Source organism: Lacerta agilis, chromosome 14 (assembly GCF_009819535.1).
Source record: "Lacerta agilis isolate rLacAgi1 chromosome 14, rLacAgi1.pri, whole genome shotgun sequence".
Taxonomy (NCBI): domain Eukaryota; kingdom Metazoa; phylum Chordata; class Lepidosauria; order Squamata; family Lacertidae; genus Lacerta; species Lacerta agilis.
Genome location: NC_046325.1, coordinates 28,556,398 through 28,572,615, shown reverse-complemented (window position 1 = coordinate 28,572,615; position 16,218 = coordinate 28,556,398). Strand labels below are relative to the sequence as shown.

Sequence of the window (16,218 nt, the reverse complement as noted above, 5' to 3'; positions counted from 1 at the left end):
GAAGACATCTGAAGGCAGCCCTGTATCAGTAAGTTTTTAATATTTTACATTTTTCTTTTTTATATATATGTGTGTGCTGGAAGCTGCCCAGAGTGCCTGGGGAAACCCAGCCAGATGGGCAGGGTATAAATAATAAAATTATTATTAAAAATTATTCTTAGCTGGGAAGAATACTAGTTTGCCTGAGGTTGCTGAGGAGGACGCCTGCTCACTTTCAACAGGGCTTATGTGAGAATGATAGCTGTGCAGTGAGACTGATTTTAATTGACATTGCTCAACCGCCCTGATTTAAGCAGGACATCCTGGAACCAGGCAGAGGGCTTTCTCAGTAGTGGCGCCCTCCCTGTGGAACGCCCTCCCATCAGATGTCAAGGAAATAAACAACTATCTAACTTTTAGAAGACATCTGACGGCATGCCCTGTTTAGGGAAGTTTTTTATGTTTTATCGTGTTTTTAATATTCTGTTGGAAGCCACCCAGAGTGGCTGGGGAGGCCAAGTCAGATGGGCAGGGTATAAGTAATAAAATAATAATAATAATAATAATAATAATAATAATAATAATAATAATAATAATAATAATACAGAAGACATTCCGGCTTCTGATTGAATCCCAGAATATCCCATTTTTTGGTCCGGCATGAGTCAGCTGATTCCTGCAAGATCTCAGGACCGAAAAAGCAAGCATTCCAATTTGGATCCCCCAGATGCTGGAAGGTATGTAATTTAGAGTAGCTAAGGCCCCAACCCCAGAGTCTTCTGTGACTGGACCTAATGGTCAGGTGTCCCTTTACCTTTAAGGCCCAGTTGTAATCTTGCTTTCAAGCCTGGTACCTGCCTTTAACCCAAACATGCTTTTGGAGAGCCACTCTCTTTCTCCTGACCCATCAATAGAAGGATAAAACTCGAATCTAGACCATTGCTCTTCCTGCCCCCCTCCTCTCTGGACATTCTCAATTCTTATTCATCATCCTGGGCATAAGTGACCACACAGGATATCCTGGGTGTGCCCACATACACCCTGACGTCCCAAAAAAACCAGGGATTCTGGTGAGAATGAATAAAAATAATGTCATTTATGACAGAGTATGAGTTTGCGTTCAGTAAATGTTCACCTTAGAAATCCCTAGGTGCACACGAAATGTGCTATGCACACCTATGGTCCTGGGCATTGCTTCTGCCTGCTCTTGAGCACCCTACAGAGGGTTTTTGTTACAGGGAGGGGAAAAAATATTCTGGAGATAAACTTCTCAGGATGCCAAGTGCTGCGTGAAAGCACCAAAACTCTGCTTTTTAAAACTCTGCTTTAACTAGGCCTGCCAGTTGACTGTGGGAAGGAAGGCGGGCAAGAGGTTTGTACTATTCACAATGTTTTGGCAGGCAGAGTGGAAACTGCTTCATTTCACCTAGGGAAAGAGAACAAGGTGATGTGAACGCATACACTTATTCTCGCTTCAGGTGGGTGGCAGCGCCTGCAGCCACCCGGAGAAGGAGCACGTGCCCAAGTTGTGAACGAAAGCTCATATCCCCAGGGGATCTCCCTGCAAGTTTAATTTCCAGTCTTCTTATCGGCCGCGGAACACAAGCAGCCGGGGAGTTTTATCTGCGCGCATGAATTCCAGCACCGCACTCATGTACCATTTTAATGTTTCTCATCCAGAGGCTGCACACAGCACCTTATTTCTACTAGGATGACATGCTGCTTGTGCTGCCAGGAATAGTTCTCCTTCTCTGCCTTGCTGTAGCCTGATTAACAGGAACTGACAGATCCTGTCTCCCCAGGTGAGGAGAAGAATGTATTAACTGACAGGCCAGTACAGAACAGAACAGCCGAGGCAACGAGGCAACCCGGCATGAGCTGCAGTGCTGCGCGAAGCTAGAGGATGCTATTGCAGATTCAGGTTAGCAAGGTAGTCTAGGTAAAAGGGTAAAGGGATCCCTCACCATTAGATCCAGTCGTGTCTGACTCTCGGGTTGCGGCGCTCATCTCGCATTACTGGCCGAGGGAGCCGGCGTACAGCTTCCAGGTACATCCCTGCTAATTCCAAACCCGCTTACCAGAACACTGTTCAAATATATTTATTAGCAGCACTTTCAAATTCTGCCACTCTTCACCCAAATGCAAGGCAGTGGACGTGGGGCTCCCAGGCAGTGGGACCAGCTCAGGATGGAGTTCATTCTAGGAATGGGGCTTCTCCTCTCACCAGCGGCAGCAGTCGGTTCATGAGGTCAACTTCAAGCCAGAACCTCATGCACAGCTGGAACAAGGCATCTGTGGCTCTCCAGATGTTTGCCAATTCCCATCAGCCCCAGCTTGCAAAGGCAATGGTGACAGAGAATGGAAAATAGTCTAGTAACATCTGGAGGACAAGCCAGTCTTGGTTTACAATCATCAATGTGCACACATCACCCTTACTTTGCCTTTCAAGGTGAAGCTATCATCCACTGGCTTGGGATACAAGGTGGAAGAAAAAACCATTTCTTGTTTGTTTGTTTGTTTTTAAAAAAGAATCAAATGTAAAACACTGGAGAGCTGGGACTTTTGCACAGTCCCAGTTTTTCCTTGTTGGCTAGCCCACCAATTAATCGAGGGCAGGAAGGTTATTTAAGTGTGCAGTTTAACCCAGCTTGGCGAATTAACCCACCTTCAACTGGGTTGCAGCACTGACGACCTACCGCGGGTAACTTCTTAAAAACGTCACCTAATTTATTCTGCAATTTATTCTGCATCCACATTAATTTGTTTTTTTTTTTTTATAAGAATTTATTGACCTTTTTCTTATAACAACATATACCCACACCCACACCTACAATTAAACAAGTACAAAACGAATACATTGATAAACCAAATACAAACAGTGTCAAGTTTTCTTGTTGCATCTTTTCTTTAAAAAGAAAATTTCTATTTCCATGTCTTGACCATTGACTTCCCCTGCCCTTTCTCCTTCGAGTTCATATCCTTAATCTATTTTATAACCATTTCTCCTGAAATTCAAATTCAATTTTATAATTACACACAATTATATATTCAACATTTAACTAACAATGCATCCTCGTAGTAATATCTCATCATAATTCTTCTTCCATTGAAATCTTCACCAATCATTTATATCATATCTATCTCTTCTATCCTTTAAACTGCTGCTAATAACATAGTAACTCAAAATATCTCCTTTCATATTCAAACAAAAAATAAAACAGAAAGATTGTTGACAGTATTCACCCTCCGATTTCAAAATTCCATGACAGGCTACTTCAAATTTTACTTAGTGTTTCACCCCACACCCCCTCTGTCTATTATTCTTCTCCTGGTGGCATCAACACTGAATTTCCCTGTGGCTTCCCTCTCCAAGCGTCCACAGATCCAGGCATAGTCCAAAACTCTCCTTGCCACGAGCTCCAGGATGTCCATCTCGTCGTCTCTCAGCTTCTCCGGTTCTTTGTAGCATTCCTTTTCTTCTTGTAAAAACCATAATTCTCTGTCCCTGGCCCCCGAGCTCACACCTCGGGGACTGGATATAACAAATCTTACCGTCGCCTTGGGACTGCCACCCCCAAAAGGCGAGTTTCTTCTCCGAAGTAGCTCACTCATTTCTCTCCATCTTCCCAGACATCCTCTCAGCTCTTTGGCAAGACTTTCTTCCAAAGTGTTAAAAGTTTTAAAAGCCTCCTCTGTGGGCAATTGGTTCTCTTTCAGACCCCCACACAAGACTTTGACTTTCCTGTACAGCAGTTCCACCTTCAAAGCAGTGAGCCTCTGTTTGTCCGTTAGTCCAGAGTTCAGTGCCAGTTCAAGGACGAAGCCCAGCATACTGGTAGAGGGGGAGGAAGTGGGTATCAAATTTCTACTCCTGCCTCTCTGTTCATCGCCATTTTCCTAAACTGGAGCGCAGATACCGCAACTTTAAATGGAGATATTTTCCACTAATTTACTTCCCAAGAAAAAAGTTTGCCAGTCTCATGTATCGATTTTAAGCACATTGTAACAGTCCTGTAGCAGCAGTTGCTCAAATTGGTTAGCTTCTTTAACTCGAAGGGAAGAAGGCAGGCTGCCTTTCTCCTTCCCCCCGGATCGTTCCAAAAGCTCGATTTCTGGTCAAATTAGCTACTCACGACCACCGGGTTCCTTTGGCTCCATTCTTCAAAGGTAGAACTAAGACGCTCACCGCGGGCTTTGTCGCCGCATTTGCATCCCGGTTGGGGCATATCCCCGTAAGCCCGGCTCCGTTGTCCCTTCACCCCCACTCCCCCTTTACAGGGGGGGCAAGGGAAGGGTTCGGAGCCTCCGTGGGCGCAGCCGGGGAGCCCAGGGTGCGGGACGCTCTTCCCGCACCCCAACCGGAGCCCCGCTTTGCGGTTGCGGGGCTCCTAACCCCCGGGATGGATCGGGCGCCTCGCAGCCGAAGCAGCCCCGACCACCCGCTATGGCGTCGCCAGCCGGAAGTCCCCTGCATCCACATTAATTTGATGGTTCTGCTACCGCTGGAAAGGAATTAAGAAAGAATGCGTGGCACCCTTCCCTCCTCAACCCTTTGAAATCTCATTTGAGCCACCTGTCTGGCTCCTGACATTTCATTTCACACACATCTCTGCAGCCCTAAGAGTTGGCAGCTTCCTGTTATGTCAAAGCAGAGGTTGGTATTAAGCCGAATTCTGCACTCCTGTATGACATTGATTTTTCTGTGTGCCAACAAAATTGTGGTATACTTTCGTCATTTTTTCATCTGACCTTGAAATCTTACTTTTTTTTTTTAAAGGTGTTTACTTGTCTGGTTCATAAGGGATAGAAGAAATAAAACTTTGTTTAGCCTCATGATTATAGCCTCTTCTGGCATAATTTTTTCATAGCTGAAGAAGGAACCCTGGCTACTTTCCTTCTCGTTTTTGTTACTCGTCTTGCTGGTCTCCTCCTGTTCCGTTACACCCTTATCCAATCTCTGCAAAATCAAATCCCATTCATGCTAGAAAGCCGGCAGGACAGAGGGAGAGCCGTTTGATGCTGGAAAACAAGGCATGAATGGAGAGAGCTTTTACTCCCCAACTCCCTTTCATCCTAACTCCATCCTTTTGCCATGCTGCAGGGATTAAGCAGTTCACAGGATATGGAGTGGGGGGGGGGACTTGCTCCAGCAGGCTTGAGGAATAAGGCGAAGATAAGAAGCTGAGAAGATGGTTTTTTTTGGGGGGGGGGAGGCTCTGCACCAGCACCTCACGCTTAATCCCAAGAACCAGGTCACTGAATTAAGTGCAGGTAAAAATACCCAACCACAAAAAAGTTTGCACACACTAACTTTGTTCCATTTGCCTCTCTTGCTCTCCTTTGTGAGCTTCTCAGCAGACAGAATGCTAGTCTGCCTTGACCCCTGGGTTAATGCAGCAGAGGCACTTCAACCCGGACACTGAGGTCCACCTCTGAGGGCCTTCTGGCGGTTCCCTCACTGAAAGAGGTGAAGCTACAGGGAACCAGGCAGGGGCCTTCTCGGTAGTGGCGCCCACCCTGTGGAACGCCCTCCCATCAGATTTCAAGGCAATATGCAACCGTCTGACTTTCAGAAGACACCTGAAGGCAGTCCTGTTTAGGGAAGTTTTTAATGCTTGGAGCCAGTGTGGTGTAGTGGTTAAGAGCGGTAGACTCATAATCTGGGGAACTGGGTTCGTGTCTCTGGTCCTCCACATGCAGCTGCTGGGTGACCTTGGGCTAGTCACGCTTCTTTGACGTCTCTCAGCCCCACTCACCTCACAGAGTGTTTGTTGTGGGGGAGGAAGGGAAAGGAGAATGTTAGCCGCTTTGAGACTCCTTTGGGTAGTGATAAAGCAGGATATCAAATCCAAACTCTTCTTCTTCCTCCTCCTCCTCCTCTTCTTCTTCTTTATTGTATTTTTAATATTTTGTTGAGAGCCGCCCAGAGTGGCTGGGGAAACCCAGTCAGATGGGTGTGGTATAAATAATAAAATTTTATTTTTATTATTAGTGGATGTTACCTTGTTAAACGTAGACAGAGTTGTCACTTGAGAGTGGTGGTTTCTCACATGGATAACGGCAGCTCCACGCTTTATGCAATCGTTTGCCACAAATAGCTGCTTCCGGCAGCAAACACCACAAAAGCACAAACAACAGAAATGCACCCCGAAACACCTGTGGTCCCCCCTTGCATTTACCTGGGTGTTTGTAAAGCATGAGCAAAAGATGTATATCCTTAGTGTCTGCCAGATGTATATGTGTCTCCTCCCACCCACCCCAAAAATGCAGTTGCTGGCGAAAGCATGGCACCACTCGCACTCGCTGCTTGGAGACAGGTGCAGAGCCAGAGATTTATGCAAGGAATTTCAGAAGTTGCAGCTATACAAACAGACCCAGATTTCAGGGATACAGAGGTGGGACCTTCTGTGGGTGAATAAGTTATGGGACAAAGACCTCTGCATAATAAACTATTTTATTTTTATTTATTGGATTCATATACCACCCTTCACCAAAAGATCTCAGGGCATAAAACTATGCAAAGCAAGCCTACCCATCTGTTCATTTGCATCCTTTGTAGAATTCTTTCTGTGACATAGGATTCGGACAACTTTAGTGGGCAATTACTGTGCATGGTTTAAGTGTAGCATCTAGTCTACCCATACCTGCACTGGTTGGGAGATCCAGTTTCAACATGGAAGAGTGGATAAAAGTGAAAAAAATAACCATTGCTTTTAAGAGCAGGAACAGTTAAGGGAGTGAGATGACCTTCGGCCAGCATCGTTCCGGAAATGGTGTGCAGAGACCAGAACTACACAATCAAACAGATGACTTCACAGGTTGGCAGGGCATCAGGAGACTGGTTAACGTTCAACCATACTACTGCAAGGTGCAGACTGGTGTAGCAACTTTTGTCTTGTATATGTGACACAATTCTTATGGGAAGCCTAAACACACAGTTTCTTCAACAGTATCTCAAGGACATCAGCAGAGCCAAGCTCTTGAACCCCATTTCCAGCATCAAGAGCTGAATCCTAAAATGTATAGTGAACGGCATGCGTTTCTCTCACTGCTGCAGTCACCAAATCCTGCTTATTTTAAGGATTAACAGGCAGACCTCCCTGATCCCTGGCCTTGTTAAACTCTTGCCCCTCCCTACCAACTTTACACATTTCTAATTGACAGCCTCTCCTTGGGAAGAGTAGTTAACAGGGTTGGTTGGTGCAAAGGTTTATGGACAGCTGATGGAATTAAAAGTAATTTAAAAAGTCCCCGTGTGGTTTGGGCTAAATGGAACTCCACCTTCAGGAAGGTAATGTTACCGCTAAAGTCGATCGCGTGAAAGAAGAAAAATCACATATTCCAACAGCTGCTTCTGATTCTGAAAGTTTTACTCTTGCACACCTGGTGGAGTTATGCCAATTCACCCAAAAAAATATTTAACCTGCATTTAAAACCAGTTAAAGTCAGAATGTGTAGCATGCACCAAACCTCAATGTTGATTTATTTTTGAGAAACTCAAATGATTTGCAAGCTCGCACACAAAGCTCAGAGAGGCCAATGCTTTTTTTCCATTCTCTCTCCAATAAGTTTACCCTGGCCTAATCAAGCAAGTCGATCAGCTTCCCAATATATATATCTATTACGATCCTAGTTCATTCTCTCTCCTCAAAGTCGCCTCTTCCACTAGGCTGTTGGGCGAACCCTACATTTCCCCAATGAAAAGGGCCTGAGCACTTATAAACTGCATCTGGGCATATTCTTCCGCTGTCCTTTCTCTCTTCCTTCCTTCCGCTCAGCCGTCTTCCCCTCTTCAGAATTTCAGTCTGCCACTCAGAAGCTAACGTTAACACAAAGAAATCAACCCCATTTGCATTGCAGGGTTGGGTTTAAGTTTTTATTTGTTTTTTAAGCTTTGGTCTATACAAAAAAATCCCTTAGAGAAATAATAATAAAATCTTCTGAAGTACATTTGCAGCCACATCGATCCCTTTTCCAGTGGAAGCCTTAAGCCATCACATTGAGAGAGCTGCTTTTAAAAATGCATTAGAAGGAGGAAGAGGGGTGGGGGTGGGGGAGGAGGAAGAGAAACACGCCAATCACCAGGAAGGGTGAGGTGAGGGGAGGAGAGAGGAAAAGGGAGGACGACTCAGGGTTAAAAATGTGCAAGAGATGGTCAGTAGAAGGACAGCTTTCTTAAAATGGTTAGTCATTCCTCTTTGCAGGAGGGCTTAAGAGATTCTTCAGCTGGGGCGCCAAAGCCCACAGAGACATTTGTCAAGGGCTAAAAAACAAATGAAGAAGCTGGGAAATGCAAAGCTGTTTGTTTCTTGGCAAACTCTCACACCCATTGGCTGCTCTTTATTTAAAAATAAAACCCAGAAAGTTAAAAAAAAAAAAAGAAGAGAAAAAGGGAAAATCGTTTTCTTCACTTCCTAGATGACAACACATTAGAAGTGCAAACAGGAGAAAATATATATATATATGTATCTCAAATGGCAAAGAGTTAGTTTTGCACCACAAATGGCTGGGGTGAGGGGAGTGTGTGTGTGTATGTGTGTGCTTGAAAAATACTTGTATAAGGACCCAATGGCAGTTCTGAGAATGCTTCCCAGATTTAGGGAAAGTTTGGTGAAGCGGCAGAGGGGATAAATGGGAGAGGTTGATTAAAGTTGAGGGGAAAGGAGCTGACTGCCGATAAAAAGTTATTACAAGATTGTTAGAAGCAGTCCTGGATAGGGGGGTCTGGGGGGAGGGTCTTTCCCATAGGCCAACAGGAGGGGGAAATGGTTTCGTTTTAGAAAATAAAACCTCCTCGCAGGGAAAGGAAGAGTTTGTCATCTTTCTCAGGCACTTCTGTCTCCCAAGTGCCCCGGAGTTGAGCACTGAGGCTGCCCTCTTCTGTGTTAAGAAAACATCTGTGGAGCAAGAGAAAAGGGGGGGGGGGAGAGAGAAGGGTGTGTCAGATTTGCAAGATACAAAGAACTCAGCAATGCTAGTGAGACATCTGTTTGTGATATAGGAAGCTGCTTTATATCAGGGTCAGACCGCTTGGTCCATCAAGACCAGTAGCTTAGTCTGATGAGCAAAAGGTCTCTTGGTTCCTTGTCAATTGAGTAAAGGTAAAGGTAAAGGGACTCCTGACCATTAGGTCCAGTCGCAAACAACTCTGGGGTTGTGGCGCTCATCTCACTTTACTGGCCAAGGGAGCCGGCGTACAGCTTCCGGGTCATGTGGCCAGCATGACTAAGCCGCTTCTGGCGAACCAGAGCAGTACACAGAAACGCCGTTTACCTTCCCACTGCACTGGTACCTATTTATCTACTTGCACTTTGACGTGCTTTTGAACTGCTAGGTTGGCAGGAGCTGGGACCAAACAACGGGAGCGCACCCCATTGCAGGGATTCGAACCGCCGACCTTCTGACCGGCAAGCCCTACCTAGGCTCTGTGGTTTAGACCACAGCGCCACCCGCATCCCATTGTCAATTGAGTAGCGACCTCCATTTTAGCCAGGAAGACAATTTGGCAGTCAGGCACTGGCAAATTTTTAGATCTCAGACGCAAAGATTTCTCTCTTTCGGAATAGCTGTTCCACCAGTTGGTGTTGAAAATAAGCAACTTTGGAGGCGACACAAAGAAATGGGAGAATTTTTGGACAAATTTGCAAAGAACATGTCTACCAATGGGCATTAGCCAAAACAGCCAAAAGTGAAACAGCAGTATTTATTTCTCTTCTTACTAGAAGCTAGGGATAAGCCGCAGGAGCCCTATACTATGTCTTAGAGGGGCAACTGGATGGAGGCTGCTGGGAGATAAACAGTTGGAACGGGCGGACATTTGGTCTGACCCAACAAAAGCAGCCATGCTTTTATTTTTATTGTAGCAAACCTGCAATGCTTTATTTTGTCTAGGAATTGGGGGTGGGGAGAGACCACCACACAAAGGCCATGCTTGGATACCATGACTGAAAACAAGCCTGGGCTTCCCCTCCTTTCTTCTCCCCTCCAGCATAGCCAGCAGGATCTCGAAAGCTGTTCCTTCCAATTTCAGTTAACCACAGTTTAGTATTACATCTGAATCCTAACAACTGTGGCTAATGTTTGACCAAGGTTTGCAGAGAAAACTGTCCAGTTCCAAAACGCAAATCTGGAGATGCTCTTACCTTGAGCCCTGCCCAAAGAGCACCTTAGGAAAGAACGTGGTCCGGGTAAGCCCCCCGCACGCCATCGCTGTATGCATCCATGGGATAGTCCCCGTCCATGTCCATGTCCATATGCATAGGGTCCATGGGGATGTCGGTGGGGTACATGCTGCGGTAACCTCCATCCAGTTCTATTGCAACGGAAAAAGAAGGTCCCATGTGCTTAAATGTTATAGGGGAACAGGCAGTGAAGGCTGGTTTTTTGATGGAAGTTGGGCAGTGCCTCACCAAGCTCCATTTGCTCTCAGCCAGCTCCCACCTCCCCACCTCCTAGGAATAGGGAACAAGGGACAGGAAGGCTGGCAGCTCATACTTACCATCTGCGTATGGCTCATGAATGGGTATCATGCTCTGGGCCTGTGGAGAAGAGGTGGATGTTCACACAACATGGTAGCAGAAGCCTTGCTGAGACCACAAGTTAACCCAAAGATAGTTTTGGGGTATTCTAAACTCAGGTTTCCCATGGCAACCTCAAGACAACCGCTTTGTGGGCCAATATATTTTCTTTAGCTGAGTTTGTGCCGCTGAGAGAGCTGTGAACATCTGGATTGCCCGTGCCCAGAAATCAGGGCAGGAGCGGACCCCCAGGACCCACAAATGCTTGACGAGTCTGCCCAAACTCCTAGCCCATGAGTAAGTGACCACCCCAAAACCAGAGTTGATGGGATACAGCAGAGGTGGGGAACCTGTGGCCCTCCAGAGGTTGTTGGATTCCAACTCCCATCAGCCCCAGCTGGCTGGCCAATGATCAGGCATGATCGATGTAACATAGAGAGACGCAGGCTTTTCTGTCCCAGGGTAGAGGCTTGGAGACTATACTTGCTAAGCAAGTGGTTCACCATGAGCAGGCCTCTCTGACTGTTTTTAATGCACTGTTAGTCCCTTTGGCCACTTTGGCCATTTTCAAATTCTTTATGCAAGTGAAGCTCTCCAAAATTATTCCAACCACTGTCCTGAACTTGGCCAAACAGGTTTAGATTGTTCGCCGGGCAGAAAAAAACATGTTAACTTTAGTGAGTAACAAAACACGGAAACAAGAGCTTCAGGGAAAGGATGATGACAACAGGTCACTGGAGGCCACCAAACAATGGGTTGAGCAAACATCCAACTGGGTTACTTTAAGGAAGTTGGGTACATTCAAGGTCACATGGGATGCTGACCAGGTATTTTATGTCTTGCCGCTGGCCCATGTGAAGTGAGGGCCGATTCACGTGTTATGCAGGCAACTATGGCTGCATGGCCTAGCATTTTAGTTTCTAATGAAGTGCGGGTGCCAAACTGATTGGAACAGTGAGGCAGTTTGGTGGGGGGAAAGGAGAGGAGGGCAAACCTTTTACTCTCATGCTGTTTTCCTGATGAAAATTGCTCCCACGGCCACCATTTGTCCTGCAGGTGGAGAGCACTCAACACCCTTCCCTCCCAAAGTCACTGCTGGACTTCATTTAAAAATAAATAAAGAATTCACTAGATCGAAAGGTAGTTTCCTGGGAAATGTGTTCTTTGGTCCCAAAGGTGTGATGCAGGAACAAATGTAGGTTTTCCTAGAACACAGCTGGAACAACACTGCTATGGTGGGAGTCACCTGATAAGGCGATGAGTGTCTTAGGCAAAATGCTTAAGTTAAAATTTGAACCTTTGTCCAAGGCTGTTAACACCACTGAACATGAAGAGTTGGGGCATTTTTTTCTCTCTCTCTCTGATAACATTGCTTGAAGCAGGGTCCTTGCAACAGGGAAAGGGTTTGTCTTGATGACCCAGTAACCCCTTACGACCAATTATGTTAGGACCAAGCTGAGCAAGTGTGAAGTGAGATTCAGGTGCCCAAGATTCCAAAATATCTTCAAATTTTGAATGCTAGGGGGTAGCTTATTTATTCCCAAAGTCCCAATATTGAATGTTAGAACACTACCATCAACTTTAAGTACCATGTTTCTCCTAAAATAAGACACCGTCTTATATTTTTTCCCCCTCAACAAAACACAGTATGGCTTATTTTCAGGGGATGTCTTATTTTAACCGCGTCGCATCGGTACGCTGCATAGCCACGCCTCTCCAGGCTGTTTTAATGGGAGGTGCCGCGTCACTATGGTTTATTTTCGGGGTATGGCTTATTTTCGGGGAACGGCTTATATTTCGCAAATGCATGGAAATCCTGCTATGGCTTATTTTATGGCTATGTCTTCTTTTAGGATAAACACGGTACTCTGTGCACCTTGCTTTTCCAGAAGTCATTCATCAAATACCCAAAATAAGAATATACATTTTGCAAGCAAATTCAAGGCGAGTGAGAAGACTGGGGAAAGGGGGGTATGCCAAGGTCTGCTATGGCTCCAAGTTGTCACACTAGCCCATCCCTGCCAAAAAATTATAGACACTCACTGCTTCCCAAGCGGCAGGATCGTGTTTGAAGAGCGAATTGGTAAGTTCTACAGAGACACGTTTCCGATAGTCCGGGTTCTTGTCTTCCGAGATGCGGAACAGCACAGCTGCTGCGTATGTAGCTGGAAGGAAAGGGGGGGAAATCAAGAGGCCCTTTAGCAAATCTCCCATTTTGTTAACACCTATGTTGGCATCGGCTGTGTATACCACCTTGATGGATTTTATTCCTTTTTAATTTTCTCAGCTTCCTTTTCCTTTGCCTCATCTATCCTTGCTAGAAAATCCCAGTGAATCCGAGATCTGTCTTCAATGTCTGCTACATCACATCAGTAGCTCACAGGCATTTTGCAACCAATATCCTTTCTTCATCTGTCTTTTCAGCCAGCTGACTGTCATCAAAAACACACCCTCATACTCTGTACTATTCACTGTCAAATTTCTATTGCTCAGTTCATGAGGTCACCCAGCTAAATCCTTGCATAACTCCTGGATCCTTTGTCACATTAAAAAGATCACTGGTCACCAACAAGTCTCTTCCAATTTTTATCTCCAGCAAAAATAGTGAATAAAATAGGACTGGACCAGACCATGGAACAACCTTCATCAGTTGTTTTTCTCCAAGTTGGACATGTTCCCAGAGAAAAAACATTGGCTGCATGCATTCAGACTTCACACTAAGCCATAGTTTAGTGCAATGTGAGCATTAACTATAGCTTGTTTGTAATGAGCCAACTTGAAATCATTGCTTCAGTTAATACTAACCACAATACCAAGTTTGGACAAAGGAAGCAGTTATGCAAAAGCTGAAGTGAAAGCTTCCAAACCTTTTAGTCCCAGCAACTCAGGAGGAGGACGAGAGAAAGGGAAGCATGCAATCTAAGGCTTGCTGGAATTTGTTTGGCCCTGTCTGTGTCGTGATAAACTACGGATGAGGTTGAGATTCAACACAGTCCTTGTTCATCTTCCTTTTAATCGATTCCAATTCACTGGAAAAGTCGAATGCTGCATTTTCCTTTCTCATAGAGAGGAAACAGTTGCCTGCTTGGCATGACTTAACTCTTTGAGTAAGCCCATGCTGCCTTTTATACAGAAACCCCAAACCATTTGCCACTCTCACACATTTAATCACTCTTGTAATGTTTGTTGTAACACATTTTCAACGCTAGGTAATTAAACTAATTGAACTGTTGAATGGAGGAAGCTGGAGCATGCAACAGCAAAGGGAACCACACAGAACTCTGTATCTTAGCGGGAGAAGTGCCCACACACACAGCCCATCACCTGTGCCTTCGTTCCGGGAGTGCAGGAGCTCCATCAGCGGTGCTGAGGCCCCCTCTGCGTCAATGGCGTCAGCTGCTTCCTTATCTTGCGCCAGTTCACACAGAACACCAGCTGCCACACGCTGGATGTTTTCCACTGGAGAGTACAGGAGCTGCGGTCAGGGGGGGGGAAGCGAACAAAGGCAGGAAGTATAAGCAAGAGAATGTTTTCTATTTCATTCCATTTTGCTCCCTGCCCTCCCTCGGCGTTCCTTGCGTATCGTGTCCCTGCTAGCAAAGGAATACGAAACCCTGCCTTACGTACAATGCCTAGGTGCAGTGGGTGCATGGCAAACATTCAATTGTTGTTGTTATTAAATGGCAAGGACACCAAAACAGCAGCAACAACAAAACACCTGATTCAAGCCAAACTACACAAGCAAGATAGGGAAATGAGCAAGGCCTTGAGAATACAGGTGAGGCTAGGTACCAACAGTACCTAACTCCTATTAAATTAACAAAAATATATAGAACAGCTACAAATACCTGCTGGAAATGCAGAGAAAGAAGGCTCATCCTACCATATGTAGGCAAGATAACGAAAGCATATTGTGAAATGATTTATAATGAGTTGGAAAAAATGTTTAAAATAACTTTTGTGGAAAAAACCAGAAGCATTTTTATTAGGAATGTTAGGTCCAGAAATACCAGAAGGAGCAGAAAAGACTGTTTATGTACGCAACAGCGGCTGCGAGGATACTTCTGGCCCAGAGATGGAAGGAAGACGAAGTCCCTACCAGAGAAGAATGGTTAACAAAGATGACGGGCTACGCCAAAATGGCAGAAATGACTGGGAAGATCAGAAACCAAGAAGACAACAAGTTCAATAAAGAATGGGGAAATTTTACAAGCTATTTAGAAGAACACTATAAACAATTAAAAACATTGGCAGGATTTTAACAACACTTGCAAGGTAACAAGAACTATGGTAACAATTGAGTTTTAAGGAAATATATAGAGAACATTATACGATGCAGTTGAAAAAAAGAGTAACTATGGAGGGAACTCTAGAAATTCAGAGAATCCTGTTTGTATATGATCATGATTTATATATGAATGCAAATGTTAAATGTGAAACCGAATAAAAAATGTTTTTTTTAAAAAAGAGAATACAGGTGATGCTTTCAAAGGACCTCATGATTACATCACCCAAGTATCCTGCCTTTCTTTTGAGGAAGTTAGAATGGTGTGTGCAGGAAACACTAGGCTGAGATTGGGGGGGGGGGCAATTTGGGCAAGAGCCACCAAGAAAGCTTCAAGGGGATTTGCTTCTTTCTGCTCCAAGTCAAGTTTACCTGACTCAAGGGTGCCAAGTCCCACCCACACATCCCTATGGCATTCCTCCCCTCCTCTTGGATGCGCCCACCTGCACAAAGAGCGGGATGGTGTTCAGGCGGAAGATCTCCATTCGGTTCATGGGGTCGCGAGCCAAGATGTGCAATGCCCCCGTACAGCCTTCCACGATCTCCTCCATCTTTACCCCATCCTGAACGAGAAAGAAATCTGTTAGGGGCTGGATATGCAGAGCTGCCTGCTCCTTGGCTTAAACCCCACATGTTATTGCTACACCGAAGGTGACTTATCGCTCCAGAGGTGCAAAATGAAACGAAAACAGGGACCAGCTGTATTAAGGGGGCTTTCAGCCGGCTAGGATCCCGTGCCCAAGCCAGCACCCTCCCTGGCCTCTCACCGTGTAGGGCTGCTGTGTGCCAGCGGCTGCGTGGCGCTGGGCGTCTTGGTGAGCCTTCACCAGCAGCTGAACCAGGCGCGGGATGACGGCGGCTTCCTGCAAGGGGGCGTGGTTGGCTGGGCACAAAGCCAGGTTGCGGATGAGGCCGATGGTAGCCTGTGAGCATGGAGAAGAAGGAAAGAGGCACACCTTGAGGACGCTGGCCAAGGGCAAAACCAGGAAGCTCTGCAAGGTGCTGGCGTTCCCCATCCCTACCCCACCCTCGGCATTTGAAGTCAGAAAACAAAGCAGAACAATGCGGTCCCTGCTCCTTTGCTCCAAATTAATACCAAACACAAGAGCACCACTGGATTAGGCTAGCCAACGGAGCAATTCCTCTCTCTCATACCCACCAACCCCCTTCCCTCAACCTTCTTTCAGGAGGAAGACTCTCTTCTCCCATCTGCACCTGCAGACCCCATGCCTGCTATAAGATTATATAAGGGAAAAGGCACTACGTCCTTAAAGCACTTGCGTCATCTAAGCAATCTGCACAACCAGCATGAAAGGTTGGCTGGTGTTTTTCATCACTCCCATATTACAGAGGAGGCTGCTCTGTCGAAGGCTGCCCAATTATCTTGCAGCCGAGCTGCAATTTGGAAGCGAAGTCTTCCTAGCTCACAGGTAAATG

At 45.7% G+C, this 16,218-nt stretch overlaps 1 protein-coding gene across 3 annotated transcripts in view; it reads right to left on the bottom strand.

Moving 5' to 3' along the window:
* Positions 1-7,841: 7,841 nt before the first annotated feature.
* The window catches only part of JUP (junction plakoglobin), a 58,375-nt gene continuing 49,998 nt past the window's right edge, over positions 7,842-16,218 (bottom strand). For all 3 annotated transcript variants that reach the window (XM_033171101.1, XM_033171102.1, XM_033171103.1), the window contains exons 9-15: positions 15,549-15,704; positions 15,225-15,344; positions 13,821-13,971; positions 12,540-12,661; positions 10,478-10,517; positions 10,122-10,291; positions 7,842-8,876 (exon numbers count right to left, since the gene is read on the bottom strand). In XM_033171101.1, coding sequence (XP_033026992.1) covers positions 10,146-10,291; positions 10,478-10,517; positions 12,540-12,661; positions 13,821-13,971; positions 15,225-15,344; positions 15,549-15,704 — 735 coding nt within the window. In that variant the 3' untranslated portion in view covers positions 7,842-8,876; positions 10,122-10,145. The remainder of the gene's footprint in view (positions 8,877-10,121; positions 10,292-10,477; positions 10,518-12,539; positions 12,662-13,820; positions 13,972-15,224; positions 15,345-15,548; positions 15,705-16,218) is intronic.